The sequence below is a fragment of the Scaptodrosophila lebanonensis genome, unplaced genomic scaffold, assembly GCF_003285725.1.
Source record: "Scaptodrosophila lebanonensis strain 11010-0011.00,11010-0021.00 unplaced genomic scaffold, SlebRS2 tig00000001-arrow-pilon, whole genome shotgun sequence".
Classification (NCBI taxonomy): Eukaryota; Metazoa; Arthropoda; class Insecta; order Diptera; family Drosophilidae; genus Scaptodrosophila; species Scaptodrosophila lebanonensis.
The window spans coordinates 23,542,377-23,566,961 of NW_022060529.1; the positions used below are offsets into that span (position 1 = coordinate 23,542,377).

Consider the following 24,585-nt stretch of genomic DNA (forward strand, 5'->3'; position numbering starts at 1 on the left):
GATATTTTGCCCACTCCACAGTCTGTCTTTGCTTATTGTCGCGGTACTTCGGCACACTCGGATGTTCGTCACGCACGCATCTCGCATTGTCGTTTGTTTAATTTACACTACGTCGTAATTGATAAAAGCGTCGTAGTTATTTAACCGAACTGTTCGCATTTTACAAATGCCAGAAAATACGCGCATATATTGTGTTTATTGTGAATTTTAATTTTGCTGACGTCGCGGTCACGCTAGTGACGTCGCCTATGTAGATGTAGGCGTTGACAAAACAAACTTGAAAACGAAACGCAAACGAACAACGATAAAGCAAATCAAAGAAACAGAAAAAGAGCAGTGTGCGGCTAAACGCGAATACCAAAAGCCAGTCAATAACAACAAAAGGCAGCGAAAATCGTCTAAACGAAATCACATTTGTTTTTACAGACGCTCGCTCGTTTTGCCTTTGTGCTGTTTATGCAGATAGCGAATGTGCTGAAGCATTTTTGTTTTAATATTATTTAGAAATCGTATATACTAACCAATCGGGCTAAGCAAAACGTACGGTAAATGCAGCGCGGAAAAAATGAGCAGCCAAACATTAAACGAAATGGTCAATGTGACGCAGCAGGATTTACACGATCTATTAGTAATTTTCGAAAAAAAATCATTCGAGGCGGTGGCGTATGAGGAAGGCACAGCGGTAAGTCTGCCGCCTACATTGTATACATATGTATGTGTGCTAGTGGGTGTGAAGTTGTGACATACATTTAGGCGCACGTGCACGTGTTCCGGCAAATCGAAGCATACTTGTGTGCGACGTAGACCAATACATTCATAATGCGTATATACCCTTCTATTGTATTTGTGTATGACCAACTCCTTTGAAACTTTCCAATGGTTGGAGTCTTTATCCGTCTAGTAGACCGCGCCCAAAAACACCACTAGCCGAATTCAAAATGGCCGTCGCTTCTAAGCGCAGTGCACAATGTGTCTTGAATTTGTCTTGCCCTTTGCCATTTTCCCGTGCAAAATAGCAAGTAAAAACCCCAAACATTTTTATTATAAAATGGGGAAACGAACTTTGTACTTGGCAAAACAGAAAACATCTCCTCTGGTAATTGACTGCAAATCGATAAGCATTGTGCGTCGTCTTTGAAAGCAACTTTCACTCATTTAGCTTGTCATTGCCCTTCCATAATGCGCTTTTATGTACACGTACATTTGTGTGTATTTCTGTGCTTACCCTCTTATTGCCTTTGTTTCTAGCACAGTGTAATTAATGTTGTAGCCGACCGCATTTGCTTTGCATTAGCCATTTGACACGCACGCTTGTTGACAAATTTGCTTACACCCCAGCCAATTCCTACTTTCCCACACTGGTTACAGGTACTGGCGCCCTTCAACATGTCTGGTTGCTATGCAAACCTTTTTCTGTTATCGGCTATTTAAAGTTTTATTAGCCGGCTGCAGCATTTACATACATACATATGTGTGTACATGTGCTCGTCTTTGTATGTGTGTGTGTGTGTGTGTGGAAATTTCTAATGCAAACACTTGGCAACAATAAAGTTCTCTAAACTGTTAAAACAAAGAGAACAAAAGTTGGCACGAAAAACACGTTTCTTAAACTGCACTTGTACATATACGAGTATGTATGTAAGTACATACATGCTAAACATACATACATAGTTACGACAATTACACGGGGAGTTGTTATTGTTGATTCAGCTGTAGTGCAACGCAAAGTTGATAAACACAACTTGCACATAATGTTTGCCCTTTTTTACATTGTTGCCAATAATTTTTGTTATCTGTGACGTTTATCAACACATAATTGCTTATCAGCTGGGCAGCCAATCAGTTTTTTTTCTATATTTAACCATTCTCTTCAAACAAAACAATTACTTGTGAAACGCCATTTCTTTGTTCGATGTTTGTATGGAAGTATGCCCTTATCATTTAGCGTTAATGCGCGCACGTGACTAAACAATTTGCGTTTTAGAGTTTGTATTTTCTACAGCCCCAATGCTAATTTGAGGCGAAGTGCTCAAACACGTTTTGACCATACAATGGATAAAATAAAAAGTAAAATATATACATACCTAGTAACTACTTATTTTAGCATCTACTCGTATCTATAATACAGAATTGCACTCTTGCATTAATAGCATTTAAAATTTATTTAAAACACACAAAAACATTCATACATATGTATATAATAGACATCAACAAATATAGACATGTACATATGTATATGTTAAACAACTTTTGAGCAGCTACATACATATACTATACATAGGTATTAGTTTACATTTAATTGGACTCCAAAATACGTCGGAACTCCTCCTCAAAATCGTCGCTCTCCAAGTCGAACTTTTGGTAATCAATACAACGATTATCCAACTTTCCCTGCGCCCACAATATCAACTTGATGAGGAACATCAGTTTTGGCTCTGCATCCTCGGCCTGCTCGTACTTAAGTATGGCCGAATTCATTTCGCTGGCAATCTGCAAGCCGCAAAACACTCAGTCACTATTTAATATCAAAAAGTCGCCACCCACATCGCCTACCCGCTGTCTATAGCTGTGCCCCATCAAGTCTCCGAAGGGACTCTCCTCGGGCTTCTCGAAAGCCAACAGCGCCAAAGTGCGTTCCATTTCGTGAACGTTCTCACGTTTCAGGTCGTTCATGCCGGAGCTACCACTCTGGGCAAAAGATAGAGCCTGCTCCAGCTTACGTTCCCGAATTAATTCGATTAGGCGCAATTGCTGCATATGAAAGTACATATAATTGTCGCTCTCGAATATGCGCGGATACAGCTTTTTGGCCAATTCCATGGCATGCTGGACGCGCCCCTCAGTAACGGCGCGCCTTATACGCAGGCGATCTTCCAGGTTTTCGAACTTGACGCCCGGCTCCAGATCGGCCTCTGTTTCGAACTTCTCGGCGGCATCCTTGTAGCCCTCTGATAAAGATTGGCTTTGTTCCATTCATATACGCATTAATACGCTTAAAGATTTGAGCTTACCTGTCACCAAATAGTTCATAACCAAGCGATTCATGTCCGCCTGCTTGCACTGATAGCTCTTCATGCGATGGGCCCAGGGGGGCAAATCACTAGTATTATTCTTTTGGGTACCCATTTGTGTAAGTATTTAAAGTTTCGCTGTGTATAGCTGGAACAAACAAAAGTGACTTTTCGATATATTAACAAGAAAGGAATGCTAAAGTCGAGCAGACTCAACTCTTAAATACCCTGTACCACCCCACAAAAAAATAATAATATTTAATTTAATTAATTATTTGATTTAATGAATTTAATTAACTAAATTTAATTAATTAACTAAATCGGTTCTATTCGTGTTGGTGTATTTGTACATATGTATGTATGTGTGCATTGGGCCTGGTTATATGGCTATAACTTTCTTTCTGATCAACCTATCATAACTTATATAATCACTATCTGGATGTGTCTACCAAATTTTAGTTTCAAATTCTAAGAATTACGGGAGTTATAAAAAATCTCGAATAGGGGGGGGGGAGTGGGGGGGTGCATCAGAAAAAAAACACAAACTCGTCCTTTCTTGGACTTAGGAGAACCTGGATACCAAATTTGGTTATTCTACCTCTTATACTTTCTGAGATCCTTGCGTTCATACAGACGGACGGAGGGACGGACAGACGGACATGGCTATATCGACTCGTCTTCTCATCCTGATCAAGAATATATATACTTTGTGGGGTCTGCCACGCCTCCTTCTGCTTGTTACATACATTCGCACAAAGCTAGTATACCCTTTCACCCTTTGGGTACAGGGTATAAAACGTTAAAATGGCTATTCTATACCCTATACTATGATCATTTCTCTTGCTATGTCATTGAAGCATTGCTTTCGTACGACATCATTATTTATTTCAACAACAAAGCTGTCGATGTCAAAAAAAATTAAAACAAAAAATTAAAGAGTAAACAAGAAAGAAATGCTAGAGTCGATGTTAAATACCCCGTACCCACTCTCACAAAAAATAAATAACAAAAAAATATATTTAAACAAAATTAAATGAATTTTATAAATTAAATGTGTTTATGTACAGTTACAACAAAATACATTCACATCAGAATTGTGTCTATGCGTGTTTATAAGCCTGTATGTGTGCATTACAAAATTAAGTCATTAATAACAACAGCTGCGGGCAGAGCCCGTCTGCCACGCCTCTTTCTGTGTGTTACATACATTCGCACAAAACTGTATACCCTTTCAAGGAATCTGACTCAATTTGACAAATAGCCGGCTTATGCCCCGCAGAGTATTCAGAGATAATAAAAAAGAAATATAGAAATTAAAATAAAAGAAGAAATGAAAATAAAATACAAGTAGAATTAAATTATCATCTTCCTTTATCGCATTCTTTTTGCTTGAACAATTAATTAATTAATTAATAATTAATTTCGCCGTATATTGACTCTGCTATTGGTACGATGTTCAGGCTTCCTTCCATGCTTAACTACCATCAAGCATTAATATGTGACCTTCACCATCTTATTGATGGCACCTGCAACCTGTTTGCACATGATGTCTATTGTTTTTGAAAAGTTTGTTTGAAAATAGCTTGAAGCTGTTTCATCTTGAAAGCGCCTTCACAATCAACACGATCTGATGTCATGAAAACCGATTAAATGTTAAACTTCAAAATAAACTGAGCATTAAATTCAGCAATAAAAATTGCCATGTGTAGTGCTCGTTATCACGGTTTGTTTTTTTTTTTTGTTTGTTTTGTTGTTGTTGTTTTTAATCAACGTAGTTGCTATTTTTGAACAACTTGCTTGACGCTTGTTTCTATATTAAAGTTCAATAATAATATGCAATTGTATACAAAGTGTGTTATTTGTATAACAAACCTTGCCCAATGACATTGACGCTGCAAGTGCAAACTGGCCGACTATCACAGTGGATGCTCGCAATCTAGAGTCACGTAGTAACTATTTCTATAGGTTTAACATAAAAAACGGTGTGATTTTTTATTTATTTTAAATTTCATTTCACTATTTATACATTATCTTTTCTTTAATAATTTTTGACAATCATCTCTGAATGTATTGCATCCTACTTATCTCTGAGGGTCTTTGTCAAAGCTGTAAGCTCCTATTTGCAATATTCACTGTAGTAACTACATTATACAAGTATATGACAGCCTTGGTCATGTGTGGGCGCCAAAAAAATAAGATGCAGGTCATTTGATTTTCATAAAAAGCTAAATATAAATACTTATAGGATATATTCATATGTATGTATGTACATTCGGTATACTATATGCACTTATAAATCGTGCAAAGTATGGTATGCATAATATTTTGGTTCTGATATTGCATAACCTACCTGTTGTTTGCGTTTTAGTTGATGGTGCAGTCACTTCTCCTTTACTTTTGAATTATACTGCGGAACTTTTTCTAATGTTCGTCTTAAAAATAGTTGGCAACAAAATCTGAACAACATTCAGATGCGAAGATCAAAATGCGAACAATGCATGCTATTTCCAATGCAATAATAGCCAATGCTACAAATACATCCATAAAGGCATCGAAATATTGTTCAGATAGTGCGCTAGAAAATGCAAAGAACTAAATAAATATTTTTGGAATATACTACTTAAAGGTTTAGTTAAAACTTCTTCAGCGTAAACTGCTACTCGGTTAAGCGCGCGTCTAGAACTGTCTGTGCCCATTACTTCGGTTTTATGTATCGCTTGGCAGGACGCATCAACTTCCAGTCTGCATAAGCTTCTTGCTTCTGCATTCGCACCAACGCAATGGCAAATGCAACAATGCGCCGCCCACGCAGGCAGTTGCACTTATTGTTGTTGTTGGTGGTGGTGGTTGCAAACGCCCGCCGTCTGTACCGGAAGCTGCTCTCAGCGGAAGCTGCTCTCAGCGGAAGCTGCGCTGTACTGCGCTCGCTGTGCTCAACACTTCCAGGCGACGACAGTGCCACCTGCCTACAGCACCAGCACCAGCACCCACGCAGCAATTGCAACATCTCAATATTGCAGCCCGAGCCGAATTCGAGTGAGCGCGCAGTCGCTCATTGTCGTTCTGGCGGTTTCTGGGCACCTGATATCGCCGGCAGCAGGTGCGTGGGCAAAATATGGCTAGCGTAAAGGCTCGACGCGTGCAACTAGTGGCCCATTAAATGACCGCATTGTCCACATGAATGCGAAGCTTGAGCAGTGGGCCATGCTGCTTCACTGTAAGCAGCGGCAAATGGACTAATGCGTGGGCGCTTTGGAATATGCGACACAGGCGCGCATAAATCGGCACTGCGCTACAATGGGGGCGGCTACTTCCAGTGCAACCCTTTGTCGGTAGAGATGGTCCTTAGGCGTGATAGGACCAATACCTAATGAGCTTACTGAGCTATAGCTGGAAAGCATACCATTTTAAATATACTATTAATGGTATTTTTTCGTGTAATTACACATCCCTACTATCCTACTATGGATAAAGTTGTAAGAATTATACTAAATAGGCACTAAAACAATTAATATCAACAAATCTTTATAGCATCTAAGTGCCAAAGAGCAATGGAGCTGCCACTCCATTTTAAATATACTATTAAGTTATTTTTTCGTGTAATTACACATCCCTACTATCCTACTATGGATAAAATTGTAAAAATTTTACTAAATAGGCACTGAAACAAACAATATCAACAATTCTTTATAGGGTCTTAGTGTCATCTACATTTACAGGAAAGACCCATAAAATAGATTTCTCACCCAACACCACAATAGTTAACTTGGATCTTTATACTCTGTACATAAAATGTACAAGAGTATATTAGGGTTGCGGGAGCTGAAAATGTAACAGACAGAAGGAGGCGTGGCAGACCCCACAAAGTATATATATTCTTGATCAGCATGACGAGACGAATCGATCTAGCCCTGTCTGTCTGTCTGTCCGTATGAACACCTGGATCTCAGAGACTATAAGAGATAGAGACACCAAATTTTGCACAAAGATGCGTTATATGTGTACGCTGTGCAAGATTGTTTTATTTTTCTGATTTTCCCCCCACTTCCCCCCTATAGGGGTTTTCCCGATTTTCCATTCGTATAATCGCCTATTTCTAAGAGACTATAAGACCTACGGACACCAAATTTTAGTCCCAGATGCCTTATGAGAATACGCAGAAAATGTGTATTTTGGAATTTCCCTCCCTCCCCCCTCTCCCCCGCAAATCGCGATTTTCTCTAACTCCCGTAATTCTTGGAATTTCGAACTAAAATTTTGTAAATACCCCCAGTTAGTAATTGTGTCCGTGTGCCAAGTTTCATCATGATAGACCGACTTAACAATGCCCGCGGCTGTTGTTGATGTTGCTGTTTGGTTGACTGCGAACATGCTTACACAGACACGAATATACGAGCATAAACATACATACACTCACATAGACGCAATTGCTTTGTATATGTGCAATTATACACCCTTTACGTGAGTTCGAATACCAAAAGAGGTAAAAACGATCAAAAATATTTTTGTTAATTCTCTTACTTTTTTTAGTTTTTATAATTATTCTAAACATATGTACAGAGTATTTTAAAGTCGGGACACCCGACTGTAGCTTCTCTACTTGTTTCTAGTTAGAACAAGTGGAATGAATTAAGCAAGTGGGAAAGTAGGAAAATAATAAGTAAATATATTCATGAAATTGAACTGAACTATCCAACATTACCCGAAAGTTCCTCAAATAGAATGGAAAGACTTTTCTCTACCCACGTTTGCCATCACTAAATAATTTCGCTCTTTAACGTTTGCTTTCTTTAAATTATAATTAGATTGTAATGCAAATTTTCTGCTCTATGGATTTAAAATATGGCAGTGATTGAAGGCGACGGACAGATATAAGGCCTTAAAGAAGCAATACTATATTCTGTGTTAGTCGTTAACTGAAAATAAAGGTCGTCGTTAACATTTTTTGTGCTGTCACGCGACCATCTCTAGCGGCTGCCATCTGTTATTTGAATCATGGCTGCTGCAACTGCTACTTTCAACTCATGTTTGCCTGTTGCACATTGAACTTTACGCCCACGCAACGATGCGCCGCCGGTTTCAGGTCAGCTCGGCACGGGCCGTTGCACAGTGCACATCCTGCAGGCCCTGAACTTGTGGTCTCGGAACCGTGTGCATTGTGCAAACTGTTGCCGTCAAATGCGTGGGTCGGCCCGCAGACACTTGTGACAGGTGCCCAGGAGCTGGCGATAGTGTGTTACCCGCTACGCCCACTCGGCCACATTTTTAAGATGGGCCCCAACTGGATGTAATTGCTGGCCTAGAGTTGCTCAAAGCTGTGCTTTATGCATTGCGCATTGGCTGCAATCTGGAAATATTAACGGGGCTGCAGCAGCCCGGGCGCATGTCCGGGAGAGCGCAATGTTCGATTTGATTAAAAGCGGAGCATCAAGCCAAGGAATTGTTCCAATGCTGTTGCTGTTAATTCCAGAGGCGCCAACAGGCAACATTATGACATTTCGCAGTTTGCTGCTCAGTTGGGACGCATAATGCGCGCGTACCACGCACATTTCAGCACACTAGGGGGAGGCATTGCTCCGATTCAAATTTCGACCTCACTCCGATTGCAGTTCTCTACTCTGTGCCAGTGTCTGCCATCTGCTGCTTACTGGCACTTCATGAGTGCCTGCTGACGTACAGATAAAATCGATATTAATTGAAATGGTGCTGTGCTCGACTCCAAGCTGTGCAACCCATGTCAACGCCAAGTTAGGGTAAGGAGGGTTGGGTGTGGTCAGGACGCGTTGAAAGATTGTTTGTATCACAGTAACATTGATAATCGAGTCGGGCCCACAATTTGACAGTAATTCCGAATTGATCGGCTCTCATCCACGCTAGTACCAAGCTGGTACAACAAAAACAAAACAACATTATAACGACAAGTTCAACCAAATAATATCAAAATGAAATTTATTTTTTAAAATAGAACAAATCTAATAAGTCCTAAGTTTAAAGAAAGGGGTGTGTAAAATTGCTTACATCTAAAAATAATGGCTTTGTTTTTCTCTAAAAATTTTCCTCTGTCTTTTAAATGTATACATATAAATGTATACAAAAAATAGCTTTGTTCTTTCTTTAAAATTTTTGCTTTGTTTCTTTTAAATGTGTACATATAATAATAATCAAATTTCTTATACTATATGGCATTATTTTACTTTAATTACTAAAATATAACAACATAATTGCTCTAAAAGAAGTTCTCTTACATCATTTTCAGATTCTATATTTTAATGAACAGAAACAACTGTTCTTAACTAAAACTATGCCTCAATTTAGTGCTTTAGTACTTTCAAGGAAATGCTCTTTCAAACGAAATATGTCTGAGCTAATTTATGTCTTAATCAGTATTGTAAAGAATAAGTTGAATTTAGCTGGATTTTTAATTATTTCAGAGTCACGTAGAATATTTTTTAATCCTACCTAGACTTTAAAAAAGACACAGTTATTAAAGCAATATCCCTCACAGATATTAATATATAAATCATGTAAATGAATGCATGCCGAATCGTTTATCCAGTGCTTGATGATGTGCCGTGTAGCGCATTAACTTGGCGACTCACACCTCGGGCAAATATACATATTTTCTTGGATTCAAACAAAATTGCACGCATTGACGTCATACAGCATTGAACACAGTTCTTGGGTGCTGGTAGCCTTTGGCCTCTCATGGGATCCTGTTGTTTTCCCAGTAAATCGATAGCTCAATGACCTTTAATGGTATTTCTATGAACTTGAGGACAGGAACACATGAATGTAGGCGGGGATCAAGGTGGCCCAGCGCAAATGCCGCCTGGAGTAGTCCGGAAGGCAGTACAGGGTGGTATCTGGCCCTTGCTGCCTTGCATGGAGATTGTGCTTAAAACTCGAGGTGAACGGGAGAAAGAATCGCCGGACATAGTGAGTGCGTAGCGCTGATTCCTTAGCAATATTTATTTGATTGTCCCGTTGTATGTGATGAACCATAACTGTGCTTTGCTCACTCACACATATGTATATACAGATGTATATTAGTACAAATAATGGATGCTCTTTGTCCGTGTGCCCCCCAATAAGACAATACGCAGTCAACTTCCTGCTATTATTATTATTAAAAGTTTTTGTTCACTTATGCACAATGTATGTACTCATTTAAACATACTTATTTATATATGGAACGTGTTTTTAAGATTTAAAAAAATGCGCACACCTCTTCAACTAACTTCCGCATAAACTGGTTTTTGTTTTCCTTACCATAACAGCTGAGTATGTTTGAATTTTTTTTTTTTTTCATAGTTTTTCGAAAGTTGCCCACAATGGTAAAATAGTACAAGTGTGTATGTACGAGTATGTACATTATTTGCATTTATAAGCTAATATATGTTTATTAGTATTGGAAACTAAGTACTGGAAAAGGTGCGCATTAACAGTTGCATATTGTATAAAGCTCATTCCTATTTATCTGACAGGCTCTGCTGGCATATTTTAAAGTGCATAACCAATTGTTACTTCTTTCAGGTGTGTTTACCTTACCATAACTTAGACTATAGAGAAATGCATTATTATTAAGCTGCAGTGCTTGTATTTTTCAAACATTTCAAAGCTAAAGTGCCACAAATGTAATCATTCAGTTTCTTCTTATTTTCTTTTATCTAATTATAACAAGTATCGTTTTTTGAAAAACAACGGGCTCCTGTTACAAATTCCTATACAGAATACTCTGTACATACTTGTATAGTACATATGTATAGAATAATTATAAAAATTAAAAAAAAAAATAAATAAATATGTGAAACTAAGACAAGTAGAGAAACAAAAGGGTGTCCCGACTTTGAAATACTCTGTACATATGTGTAGACTAATTAAGCGTGTATGTGTGTGTTTGTTTGTGTCTACATATGTATGTCTCGCGTGCCTGTGCAAAGCAGTAACAACAACAAAAACTGCGGACACTGCTTGGTCATACATACATGAATATATGGCCATAACTTCCTGTTAAATTGGCTAATCAATATGACTTGTTGTTACTGCTTTGCACAGGCACACACACACACAAACACACACATACACGCAAAGATACGCATAATTATACTACACATATGTACATATGTATAGAGTATTTCAAAGTCGGGATACCTGACTTTAGCTTCTCTACTTGCTATTGTAATTTATTTAATTAATAAAAAAAATTATAATAAAAAAATTAGAACTAAAAAAATTATAATAAAAGTTAGAAATGCCATTACTTGGTACTTGGTATGAATATCGCAAAAAATTAAAATTTTGATTAAATAATGCACGCACGATGCGTTTAAATAATAATTTAAGCATATGATCAATAAAAAACTTAACAAATCAACAACTCAGTTCTATTTTAAAGCGAAACAAGTAAAAAAGCTAAAGTCGGCTGTCCCGACTTTGAAATACTCTGTACATATGTTTATAATAATTATAGAAAATAAAAAATATGAAGAAAATTAAAAAAAAAAAAACAAGATAGTACGCTACAGTCCAGCAAGCCCGACAGTAAAATAGCCTGTACTCTCCACAAAAAGGAAAAATTAAAAAAAATTAAATTATTAAAAAAAAAGAATGAATGAATTAATTAAAATAATTAATTAAATTAAATTAGAATACATGTTTATGTTCAGTTTAAACAGCATACATTTACATCACGTACCCGTACGCATATGAGCGTGTATGTATGAAGCACAAAGTTGAACAAAAGCAGCAACAACAACAACAGCTGCGGGCAGCGCTGCCGACAGAGCTGCAGGCAGCGCATGAGCAACGATTTTACTTATGGCTATAACTTTCTTCAGAATTGACCTATCATGATGAAATTTGGCACACGGACACATTAACTGGATGTACCTACCAAAAAAAAAGTCCGAGAATTACGGAAGTTATACGAAAAAATACGAATTGCGGTGGAGTGGGGGGGTGTATCAGAAAAAATAAACAAACTCGTTCTGCCTAGGGCTTATAGGAACCTTGATACCAATTTTGGTTATCCTAGCTCTTGTACTTACTGAGATCCTTGCGCTCATACAGACAGACGGACATGGCTATATCGACTCGTCTTCTCATCCTGATCAAGAATATATATACTTTGTGGGGTCTGCCACGCCTCCTTCTGTGTGTTACATACATGCGCACAAAACTAGTATAGCCTTTCACCCTTTGGGTACAGGCTATAAAAATTTGGATCGATTTTACCTCTTTCGGTATTCGAACTCACGTAAAGGGTGTATAATTGCACATTTACATAGCAATTGCGTCTGGGTGAGTGTATGTATGCCTATGCGCATCTATTCGTGTCTGTGTAAACATGTTAGCAGTCAACTAAACAGCAACATCAACAACAGCCGCGGGCAGCGCTTGAGCAGCGCTGCAGCAGCAAATATATTTATGGCTATAACTTCTTGTTAAATCGGTCTATCATGATGAAACTTGGCACACGGACACATAATTACTAAAAATTTTAGTTCGAAATTCCAAGAATTACGGGAGTTAGATAAGAGGGGTGACGGAGGGAAATTCATACAAGGCATCTTGGACTAAAATTTGGTCTTATAGTCTCCGAGGATATAGGCGATTATACGAATGGAAAATCGGGAAAACCCCCATAGGGGGAAGTGGGGGGGGGATCAAAAAATAAAACAAACTTGTATAGAATACACACATAAGGCATCTTTGTGCAAAATTTGGTGTCTCTATCTCTAATAGTCTCTGAGATCCAGGTGTTCATACGGACGGACGGACAGACAGACAGACAGGGCTAGATCGACTCGTCTCGTCATGCTGATCAAGAATATATATACTTTGTGGGGTCTGCCACGCCTCCTTCTGCCTGTTACATTTTTCAGCTCCCGCAAACCTAATATACTTCTGTACATTTCATGTACAGAGTATAAAAATATAATAATGAATGTGTGGTCGAATTTACTTAAAAGCAAACAATTTTTGTTAGGTGGGCAAAGGGCCCTCCACCCCCAACGCCCTTGATAATGCCATTTGTGTATAGCCTTAATGGACCAATTCCAACAATCTGAAATTGCTATGAGAGGTATTCTGACAAAATCCTAACAACTTCAACTTCTGGGCAAGCCTTAGATGAGTGACAGAAACAGCCTCAGCTCAAATTTGCCCAAAACGATATTTCTTTATAAAAAGTAAAACTTTCAGAATAAGCTTCCTACTGATTATAGGCATTTATTCTAGTTGATGTAAGCTACAACTAGTATACAAGTACTACATATACAAACAAACTTACATGTTCGTATATATAACATACATGTATGTATATATATCATTACTTAATACATATTTAAACGAGATAAACTATCTCAATTTTTCGTACTTCCCCTCCAAACCAACGTATCAGCAACAACTGACCTGACTCTCGACGAAATACTGTAACAGACACTAAACCTAGCAGTTACAATCAATTTTTGTTTGTACGCTATCAAATCCTATATCTTTAAATTGATAAGAGAATAAAATACATACGAACCGACGTTTTTACTTAAAAGAACAAATGCAATTGGTTATTTGTAGTTTCGTGTACATATTGGATTCTGAGTTGCATTACAGCTTTTAGGATATATTTTTTCCCTCATATTCAACTAAAGTATATACAAGTAGTATTTCGGGTAATATCAGTTGCCATTTAAGACGTGTTATATTTTTATTCCCTGTAGCCGAAGGGTTAAAGGGTAAACGAGAAAGTCAAAATATATGAGACAGGCAGAAGGATGCGTGGCAGAACCCATGTTTAAGGATATATACGTATTATCAGCGATAAAGACAAGTCCACTTGTCCGTCCGTATGAACAAGATATGTAAAGGCAGTATGGATTTGATAATTATATCTTGAATGTCTTGTAAAACGAGTTTTGACACATACTATATACATATGTAGTATGTACATATGTAGATACATACATGAACGGAAACACTGATCAGAGGTCTTTGAACGCAACAGACTGGCATGTTGTTTTTTTTTTGCCGTGAAAATTATACAAAAGCCTTAAATGCATTCGCATTAATTGTAAACATAAATTTTTGTATAAAAAAACAAAGCCCACACACAACAACACTGTTCAAGGTGTGGTCAATGGCCCAACCGAGCGACTTTCTGCTCTGCCCCAACCTAACCCCTTTCTCAAACCCGTCCCATGAATAATTCATTCAAGAAAAGCAATTTTCCTTGTCGGCCGATTGATGAATATGCAAGAGGAGCGGCGCCCCACATGCCTCAGGCCAGCATATACTTGTAGTATGCTTGTATGCGTGTTTGGCTATACTATGTGTATGTGTGCTTGATAAGCTTTGCCAAAATGTAAGCCAAGTAAACTGTCTCTGAATACGCCGGGTCGACGCTCATTCGTTTTTCGTTGTTTTCTTCTTTTCTTTTTGTTGCCGACTTTGGTACACAGGTCTTGATTTGGCGGTTCGTTGGTTTTCTTGACTGGTTCGTTGGTTTGGTCGCTTGGCTGACTGAATGGCTGTCTGTCTGTCGGCCTGTCTGCCTGCTTGGTTTCGTTGGTTGTCTTTTTGGTGTGCTTGCAGCACGTTTTGCCGGCTGCAGAAAGTAGCAGCAACAGCAGCAATAACAACAACAAGGCACTACAAAACTGTGTCGCGTTGCAGTGCCTGTTTCTGTTTGCCCAGCATTTGCAAAGTCTTTAAAATCCGGGTTTGTAAGAAAAGTGCATTGTAAGCTTCAAATGCATGTGTAAAAATGCACATACATTCATGTGCATTTGCGAGTATGTGTGTGTGTGTTTACAGCTCTTCACTTTACTGAACAGTATTTGCTTCGCTTTGATTTTTTTTTGGGTCACCACTGATGACGATGCTGCGAACCGATCATTGTTGTTATTGCATTTTGTGTTGTAAAATGTGCAATAGTTGATAAACACAGAAGTAGCAGCGGCAGCAACAACAATAAGAAGGCGTAAAAACTATTCCATTTCGCGCGTTTGTTTGTTGTTTTTCTGCCGACTATTACAGCGCGTTATTAGCAGGCGCGCAGAATAAGAAAGAGGCAGTTGCCAGTATCACTCGCCCGCTTTTTACAATGAAACACAAAAGTGCAACAACAATAACAATAATGCCAACAAGATGTTCAATACATGCAAGCAACGACAACAGCACCAGCGCCAACAACAAAATGTTGCTGTATGTGTGTATGCATGTATGTATGTCTGTATATGTTTGTCAGCTCAGCTTGTAACAGCGTCAGCGACGTCTCCTCCAACTTGGAGCACAGCTGCAATTGCATGCTCTCACATACACACACACACACACACAAAGTTTGATAAAAACGCCAAGACTTGGGAGCGCACTCAATGACCGCTTACTCTCTTTTAGCAACAACACTTGTGTAAATGTTTTGTAAAATATAGCAACGAGAGAATCAAAGAGGGAGAGCAGTAGGTACAGTTACATTTATTTGTTTATTTGTGTGCATTGTGTCGTGTAACTCAGCGAGATAGCGAGACAACGTGACGTAGCAACGAAATGACGTTTTCCCCCAAAAAAAAACAAGTGTTTAAAATCTTAAAATTTGTTGATTTTCAAACATATATTTATGTATGTAGCTACATACTAGTACAACTACATACAACTTTCAAAACTCACGATGTATGATTAAACCCAGAGAAAATGTATACAAATTATGCTACCACTCATCGTTATGTAAATTGTTAAAACTGTGTAAACATTTTATTTTAAACCGATGGCGTCTTCAGAAAAATACCTACATTTTACGTACATACATACATATGTATGTATGTGTGTATGCACTTTAATACTAGTGCTGTCCATTACTTTCTTTTAATTTCTGTTGCTACAATCAGACCCTCCATTTCGCAGGTATACTCTCTTCTCTTTTTAATTTTTGTTAAAGTGCTTTATGGAATGGGCTTGCCGTCAGCTTAGCCACTCGACGACCTTCACTGCAGTCTTTCACAACAAGAATGAGCAGCATATAGCCAAGAAATGAAAACCTCCACCTTGTAATTGCGTTTTAGCTGTTTTGCTAGTTTGCTTCGGTCCACATATGATCATACAATCCCACCAAGGGTATACCCTATAGTCAAACGGTGTCATTAAATTATTTTAGCTTCTTGATAGTTGTTTTAAATATACATACACACATTTAAAATCTATAATGATATCTTAGAAAAAAGTTTTTGAAAAACGTTGCATTCTGTTATTTTTAAATTGTTTAAATTTCAAGGTCATGTGATTTTTATGCAAGACTAGAGTACTGAGCAAATAATTGTTAAAGAGTATCCCATAGTGAGGCTAGCGACTATACTATTAATAGTTTATGTATATAATATAAAGTTGGTACGTTTGTTTTGCTATGGTATTCGCATATTCGTTGTTTTGTCTTGGTTTCATTTGTGAATTTGTATGAACACAAGTATGTACATATAGCATGTTCTTCTGTTGATTATAACTATGAACATATATTTTTAATGTTTTGTTTTTCTTTTTGTTTTTTCGCAAAAAAAAACTTGTTTCTACATTTATTTGTGGAAATGTGTGTGTTTACACAGACGTATATACTGCATATATGTATATAGTTATATGTATGTATATTTTGTTGGTTATCTAGTCTTGTTTATTTCTGAGTATGTATGTATGTTTATTGCTGTCTGGGACAGCTGGTCCGCGCAATGGCAAAACCACCTTCCACCCCCCACGTTTCTAAGCGATTTTGGCCAATTGCAGTTATTTTTAGCGGCGCTACAACCTTTAAATTTGCCCCAGACTATCATTAGTGTACATGAGTGAATGAACATACATACATATGTATATACATATGCATGGATAGATGTACATACACTCGTAAGTAAGATAAATACAGTGTACATTTGTTAAAAAAGAAATACTAAAGGTGCATTTGAAAAACCTAATAAAATGTCTAAATACATGTTTGCAACAATATCTGTACACCTGGGGGAACAGTCAAATTTAATAAAAAATATTTAAATATTTCACACATATTTTACATTCGCTATCAATGTACCATTGTTGTATTTTTATATATTTATTAGATTAAATCAATACAATCAATAGCCTTATAGTTTTCTTTGTAAATTATTTATTGCAAAAGTGTTCTTCCAGTCATCCAAGTTATAAGTATGTATATATAAGTATATAATGTTAAGTTTGTATGAATTCATTCTCATATGAACCATGCATTATATACATATGTATGTATGTACTATTTAGGTATAACAACGTGCTAATTTGTAATCCAATCATTACATTTTGTGCCTGTGTTGATTTACTTTTGAAGCCATAAATATTACATTTCTATTAGCGAGTTTTATCCACGTAATATCGATTGCTAGTTCTATCGTCCGGGACTATCCGGTCTCTTATCACGCTCCTAGAAAGGCGTCGGCTATTTTTGCGGACGCACCCTGGAGTGGAACTGCATTCCAAGACATTGTGTGCCAAACAGCCACCAGGTTTCATTGAACTTTCAAAGCAAATAGAATAGCAACAACAGATACTCGTACAACAACATGCTGAGTAGTAAACCAGTTGCTTGCCGCCGCACTACAAGCGTCGGCATTCATTCTAATCTCTGACAGCATGGCCATGGGGCTGCTATTTGTCCGAGAGTCGGCGACGGTGGCTGTGTTGATGATTTTGATTTATGCAAGCAATTGACTTTGAATGTCGCACGACGGCGCAAGACCAACATACGACTACATACATACTTGTATATATTATACTCGTGCATAGGAGAGTGTATTGCTCATCTTTTCCTGTTAAATCTAGTCGACGAACATACATACACATACATATGTATATAGATTACTTAACATACATATGTATATATCATTGATTCCGAGCCCAGGCGAAGCAACTGGGCATTACCCCTGAAGGTCACAGTTCTCTTGGATCAGGAAAGCGCTCAATTGAAATATGTAGACATACATTCATATGCATCATAAGATATGCATACATCTTAAAAAATACATATATGATTATATGTATAATATAATCTCATATAATCATATGAGCTACATCACGGTAGGCGCAAAGGTCACCGGAGATCCGCTTATTTATTTATTTATTTATGTCAACAAACATTGACTGTCAACATAGGAGGAAAATACATCAAAATTATAAAAAGCATCTACGATTTCGGAAGTTTTGGGCTAGGGTTTTATGGTGCCCATAACAGGCACTAAGGACGATAAACGAAACTTTCCGAACCGTTAAATATAACTTTTAACGATATTTTGCATTTTCAAAAACAACTCTACATCTTGAAGTTCATAGTCATGACTTGCTTAAGCCAATCAAGCATTTCTTTTGGCAACCAAGATAAACCCATACCATAACGAGTAAATCTTCCGCTTAGTAATTATAATATAATATTTACAAAATAGATTTAAAAATCATTTCTTCTCTTATCTCAATTTACAGGAGTATGCCATCTCCAAAAAATGCGAATTTCTGTTCAAACTCGATTACAGCCTCATCGAATTGGATAACGCAAATGGATTGCTAAGTCCCCGCTACCCTGGACGCATACTCATACCCGAATACGAACATGGACACATGGCCAAGACCCTCATACCAAACAATGGATTCTGTATGGGTGGCTTCATAACCAACCCATCAGGAACAACCGCAAATGCACCGCCACTAAACAGCAACGCCGGACCAAACTACACCAACGGCAGTAATGGAGCACCCTTAGACTCGGGAGGAGGCAGCAACGATGGAGGCGGTGTTGGAGGCGGTATCCAGGCCTTTGTTACATTTGCCAATCCGTTGCATAATGGTGGACAGAACACGCCCAATATAATGAACACAACCACTGTGTACCCACAGCAGCAGCAACAACAACAACAACAGCAACCTCAGCAACAACAGAACACCATCTACGAGGATCAGTATGATGTACAGCGAATAAAGGAACTAATCACTATGGCCAAGTATGCGCGATGTCGACAACGCTTCGCAGTTCCCGTAATCATGTATCGCGGCAAGTACATTTGTCGATCGGCTACGCTGTCCGTAATGCCGGAAACGTACGGCCGCAAGGTTGTCGACTACGCCTACGATTGTCTGAGTGGCACCAACTATGCGGCGCCAAATGATGCTGAAAACGATGCGGACTCCACCGATGAATCACTAATCAATCAAATCAACGAGCAGTCCCAATTCTCCTACGATGAGGTCATCAAGAGCGACATACAATTACTGCATACGCTGAACGTGTCCACAATAGTTGACTTGATGGTCGAGAATCGCAAAATCAAATATTTTATGGCGTAAGTGCACGTACAAGTTGCCTTTCTACTCAGCTTTTTGTATAGCATACATATTAATATTTAAATATTCATAATGTCCTCAATATTTCACTAATGGGTGATAGGTCAATTGTATAAAAAGTTATATTCTAATCACAAAAACACGACCTCGATCAAAAGTTATGGTAATGAAACTGTTATATAATTTATTTTTTTATTAGTTTAATTTAATTCATTTACTTGAAAAATAAATAGTAATAATTATACCCTGTACAAAAAAGGTATATATACTAGTTTAGTGGGAATGTATGTAACAAACAAGGATATATATTGTTGATCAGGATGACCATCTGTCCGTCTGTATGAACGTATAGATCTTAGGATGTGCAAGAGCTAGAATAACAAAATTTTATCTCCAGGTTCCCCTAAGCTCTAGGTAGATTAAGTTTATGTTTTTTTTTTTAATAACCAACCCGCCACTCACCGCTATATGTGACTTCCCATAAGTAACGTAATTCTTAAGTTCTTAAATCGAACTATGGCAAATGTAGAAACTTTTTGAATTATCATTTTCTGGATCATTTACTTATGTTTAAACTGAATTTGTAATTCTTTCCAGTGTCTCTTCATCGGAGAAAGCCGATCCCAACAAACATTACAAGAGCTTCAATCTACTCTCGCTGCCGTATCCGGGCTGTGAATTCTTTCGCAAGTTCCGCGACAACAATTACATGGCCAAGAATTTGCACTACAACTGGAAGCAATCGTTCAATGATGCCAACATAAACATACCAAATCTGGGACCCGCTGCAGATATGGACATCGTCTGGCCAGAATATCGGGAGTGGGATCTGGTCAGCATAACTCAAAACTATCTCAGGGCCACGCTCAAGTACATTCAGGAGGATAACGCTGGACTGCTCATACACTGCATTAGTGGGTGGGATCGGACCCCGCTTTTTGTCTCCTTAGTTCGCCTCTCCATGTGGGCCGACGGACTGATTCACCAATCGCTAAATGCACTGCAAATGGCATACTTCACACTCGCCTACGATTGGTACTTGTTTGGACATCAACTGCCCGACCGACTGAAACGAGGCGAAGACATCATGTTCTTCTGCTTTCACGTACTCAAGTTTATTACCGACGAGGAGTTCAGCATTGTGGAGCCGCGAAAGCGAACGAAGACGTCGAGTAGCAGCGGCAGCAGCGTCATTGTCATCAAGTCCGATTGTTGCGATGACGAGCCACTCAAGGAGTGAGTACAAATGTAGACAACGATGTGAATCAAATACTTATTAGTAATCTTATTCTATTTACCTTGCAGAGACTACATCTTATCTTTCGATCAAGATAGCAACGATAGTTATTCAAACTGTTCCAACTGTGATATGTCCATAACAGATAATTTTTACGCCACAGCGACATCAGGAGCACCAGCCGGCACGCTTATCAATCCGCTAACCAGTAGATCGCCCAATCCAAAACGGTAAGAACTGATCTACGGGAAATCTAGTGTTATTATCGTATATTATGAAATGTGCGTTATTAGGGAGTGTCTTCTCAGTCCTTTTCTAACTTTCTCCATTAAATGAATTTGAAATATTGGATACCTTTTTGTGTTTTACCTAATAATAGTAATCGTTAACGATATTGCGAGCAGAAATCTATACGAGTTTAGGCAACGGAAATCATTACATTGATGTACTTTGCATTAGAAACCATGTATTTTTATTAGAAACTATTTTCTTTATTAAGTTATTGCAGTTCAATCTTATTTTACCAACTACATTGAAAAGTTTTACTCATCATTTAAAGAGAGAAATAATATATAGTTGATTAAAATATTTTAGGTCTATAGGTCTATAAGAAGTGTACGAACACAAATATTCTGCTCTTATGGGAGAATAATAAATAGTTGATTAAAATATTTTAAAGTCTATATAGGAAGTCTGCTTAGTCGCGAGACCTGATCCCAATATAAAATCTTTCGGCTGTATCACCAAAAGATAGGTTCGAGATCGTTATAGAAATGCTGAAAATATTGAAACTGATAGATATCTTCTGATATAACAGTTGCTCGTTTCTTTTTAAATATATTTCATTAAATGTACGTGTACGAATAAAAGTGATATTTTTGTTACGGCTTTAATGTTGCTAAGATGTTCATCAGCATCAATCAATATCTTTAAAAACTTGGTTATTGCATTTTGAAATTGGTTGTTTCCCTTTAATGATGTGTTCAGAGTTGAACTAAAGACTAAAACACTAATAAAGAAACTTTTTTATTAAAATGCCATAGTTTTCACGACAGCTGTATATTCTATGAAGAATACAAAAATGTTGTCCCATAATTGATGGAAAAATATAAGAGTTCATCTACTATAGTACTATATAGAAACTGTGGAAATAAGACATCGAAAAATTTTTTTCTTATGTGAATCATATTTTTGACTGATTGTAAATTTTGAAGGATACGAGCACATCTTAGTTGTACTACTTGTATAAGACTTAACGATTAACGGTAACCAGTTCCTAGTAAATCAGAGGCTGTTCTGGTAATGGCTCTTAACCTAACTTCTCTAATTCCGTTTAACGGTCGTTAATAATGTTGTTTAATTTCTTGGCCTTTTTGCAGCTCCCGCACTAGCCCGATTTCGGTGCCTGGCTCGAATGCAGCCGTTCGCCAACGCCAAGAATCCACGTCCTCAAATGGCAGCTGGCAGGTGGTCACAGACACTGGCTCCATAGATTCGATGATGAACGGCAGCTACATGATGCGTTTTGTGACACAACAACACCCGGAAAGCAACAACATTCCCATCTGCAATGGCGGCAATGGCTATCACTGCAGCACAAACACGCCCAGCGCAAGCAGCGGCAGCAGTAACAGCAATGGAAGCAGCATTAGTGGTGGTGTTGGAGGCGTCGGCAACGCACCAACGCACGGTTTCGCAAACGGTTCCTCAAAAGAAGTGGGCGGCAGCATAGCCTCATCCAAGCAGTGCATAAACTTGTAAGCTCGATCTTGGCCAAATGTTTCCTTTGAATCTTAAAGTACATTGTGTTTCTTTTTCAGACGCAAGCAACGCTTGAACGCTGTGCGCGCCATCTTTATACAAGCTTATGGCAAGACTATTGGACTGAAATTCAAGGAGGCTTCAATGAACCTGACCACGTTTATTGGCAACTTGGCGGATCAACTGTTCTGAGAGGTCCAATGTCAGCGTGGTAGAGGAGACGGAAACTTGATGAATTAACAGTGTTTTAAGTCTGTTAGATTAAAGCCCAAAATAATGCTCCACAAGTAGCAAATTAGCAGAATGCCCCTGGGAACACTTTTTGTAGAGCACCCCCGCAAAAAGTCGTGGCTTTCTTGCATGTGACATGTTTGTTAGTTCATTTTTTGTTAGAGCTGGGCTTATACTGTCGACTGTATTTTGTAGGCATGTTTATTTACGTTCTTGTGACTGTTGTTGGTATTTAAAATAAAACAGAATAAAAAGTGAAAAAAAAAATTGGAAACCAGCCTACTTCCTAGTTCGCACAACTGGGCCATTGCAGATCATCCTAATTAACATGCATAGTACAACTTTCCCCTGTTGTCATCAGGCTGAGCAACTTTTTTAAATATAGGAAGCTTGAGACCGTGAATTTGTTTTTGAAATGTTTGTTTAGTTATTAGTTTGAATAAACAATAGCTTTAAGTTGTAATTTATAGTAATGTATTTTTTAAATAAATTTATTGTGCATTTGATAAAAATATAAATCTAATCTAGTTACTACGGCTAAGTTTTCTTATGGTGGCTAGTGGCAAATAGTCATCGATTTCTACACGTTTCAACCTCACACGCACATTTTGGATATAATATTTTGCACACTTTAATGGCACATAACGTAATCCTAAATTATTATCTATATTGTCTGTCGTCTCGCGGTCGATGCTTGTAGTGTCTGCCACTTTCCCAGTTTTGTCGGAGACTTTTTCTCTATGTTCAGGCGACTGTTCCTCCGGTTCCGGTTTAATATACGGCGGGGATGAAGGCCAAGTTGGTTCTTGGGCTGTTTGAACTGATTCTGTTGTTGGTGCTGTGCTAGTAACATTTTCAATAATCGGCAACAGTGGTTGATTCTGTGTGCTGCAAACACTGCTGATGACCAAGTTTGTTTCACAAGTGTTAACAATGTGTGCAGAGGTGTTCGGCTGTACCACGGGAATCGTGGCATTTGGGGGGATTTCCTTTACACGAATGTTCTTTAGGAACTCATCATATTCACGCTGAACTCGCGCCGTTTCGAGCTTGCCCATAGGAATGGTGGCACGCGTGCTCAGTTCCTTCTGGAATATAGCATTGAGGACCTCCACCTCCAGTTTTCTGCGCTGTTGTTCAGACAGATTCTCCACAAGCGGCACATGGTCAATGAGAAAGTTTTGCAGTGCGGTATTTCGCTTCACCAATGGTGGTGGTTGTTCCCCCATCATTGACTGCATTTTTTTCATCAAAGAATCCAGTTGTTCGGGAATTTGAGATTTCTCATCTGTGTTTACATTTCCCAAGATCGGTTTAAGATTACTCCAGCGCCATTGCAGTTCCTCGACGCTGAATGGAGCACTGAGCGGTAGTTCTCCGTAATTAGCATTAAATGACTTTGCTATCTGCTCCCACGCCCACTCCTCATAGTCCGGGTCTTGCTGGGGGCGAATGCGTCGGTTAAACAAGAAAGGGTACTTAAAGAGCAATTCCAGTAAGTACAAGTCATTGATAACTATTTGATTTTGCGAGTTTATATTAGATATGTTGACTTCCAGTTGCGCGGAAGCCCCCGCGTACATCGTGCTGGTATCGCAGTCAAGAACTCAGCAGTAACCAAAAGGCGGTATTGCAGCAGAGTTGTTGATGTTTTATCGATACATCTATATTAACGAATAACGATTATTTCTTGTCAACTATATTCGTTTCTTATTTCGATAAGCCATGCACATAGAACATTTTTCCTATTTTGTCGGGCATGTCTTCCTGTGGTTGACCGTTATATGCAGATATGTACTTTTATTATAATTATTAGAAATTTGACCCAATATATGTAAAAACTAAATTGAAAAGACATAGAACAATGTGAATATGTATTTTGCAAAACAATATAAAATGTCAATTATGCTCCAACCGTAATGGGATAATTAAGCATAATTTTCTTAGCAATAGAAAAACTATTGCTAAGAAAATTATGCTTAATTCTAACTATAGGGACTTTAACAAATT

The 24,585-nt window shown here is 38.1% G+C and overlaps 3 protein-coding genes across 6 annotated transcripts; 1 reads left to right on the forward strand and 2 right to left on the reverse strand.

Annotated features, from left to right (window-relative positions):
• The first annotated feature begins 70 nt into the window (after positions 1–70).
• Positions 71–22,849, forward strand: LOC115624248 (myotubularin-related protein 14). Its single transcript, XM_030519242.1, has 6 exons — positions 71–682; positions 18,492–19,345; positions 19,944–20,582; positions 20,652–20,813; positions 21,963–22,340; positions 22,404–22,849. The coding sequence occupies exons 1-6, from the start codon at positions 566–568 to the stop codon at positions 22,534–22,536; spliced, it is 2,283 nt and encodes a 760-aa protein (XP_030375102.1). The 5' UTR covers positions 71–565; the 3' UTR covers positions 22,537–22,849.
• Positions 2,202–15,996, reverse strand: LOC115625959 (glucose-induced degradation protein 8 homolog). Of its 4 annotated transcripts, none has more exons than XM_030523926.1 (5): positions 5,632–5,671; positions 5,362–5,443; positions 3,012–3,159; positions 2,554–2,948; positions 2,202–2,490 (listed from the first exon to the last, which is right to left on the reverse strand). In XM_030523926.1, the coding sequence occupies exons 3-5, from the start codon at positions 3,124–3,126 to the stop codon at positions 2,296–2,298; spliced, it is 705 nt and encodes a 234-aa protein (XP_030379786.1). In that variant the 5' UTR covers positions 3,127–3,159; positions 5,362–5,443; positions 5,632–5,671; the 3' UTR covers positions 2,202–2,295. The 4 variants fall into 4 exon arrangements, with proteins under 4 accessions (XP_030379786.1, XP_030377436.1, XP_030378990.1 ...); XM_030521576.1 differs by having other exon boundaries at positions 2,545–2,948; XM_030523130.1 differs by lacking the exons at positions 5,362–5,443; positions 5,632–5,671 and adding an exon at positions 15,797–15,996 and having other exon boundaries at positions 2,545–2,948.
• Positions 22,850–23,032: 183 nt separating the features above from the next.
• On the reverse strand, positions 23,033–24,165 carry LOC115625100. The gene has a single exon (XM_030520412.1). The coding sequence runs from the start codon at positions 24,156–24,158 to the stop codon at positions 23,100–23,102; it is 1,059 nt and encodes a 352-aa protein (XP_030376272.1). The 5' UTR covers positions 24,159–24,165; the 3' UTR covers positions 23,033–23,099.
• Positions 24,166–24,585: the final 420 nt, after the last annotated feature.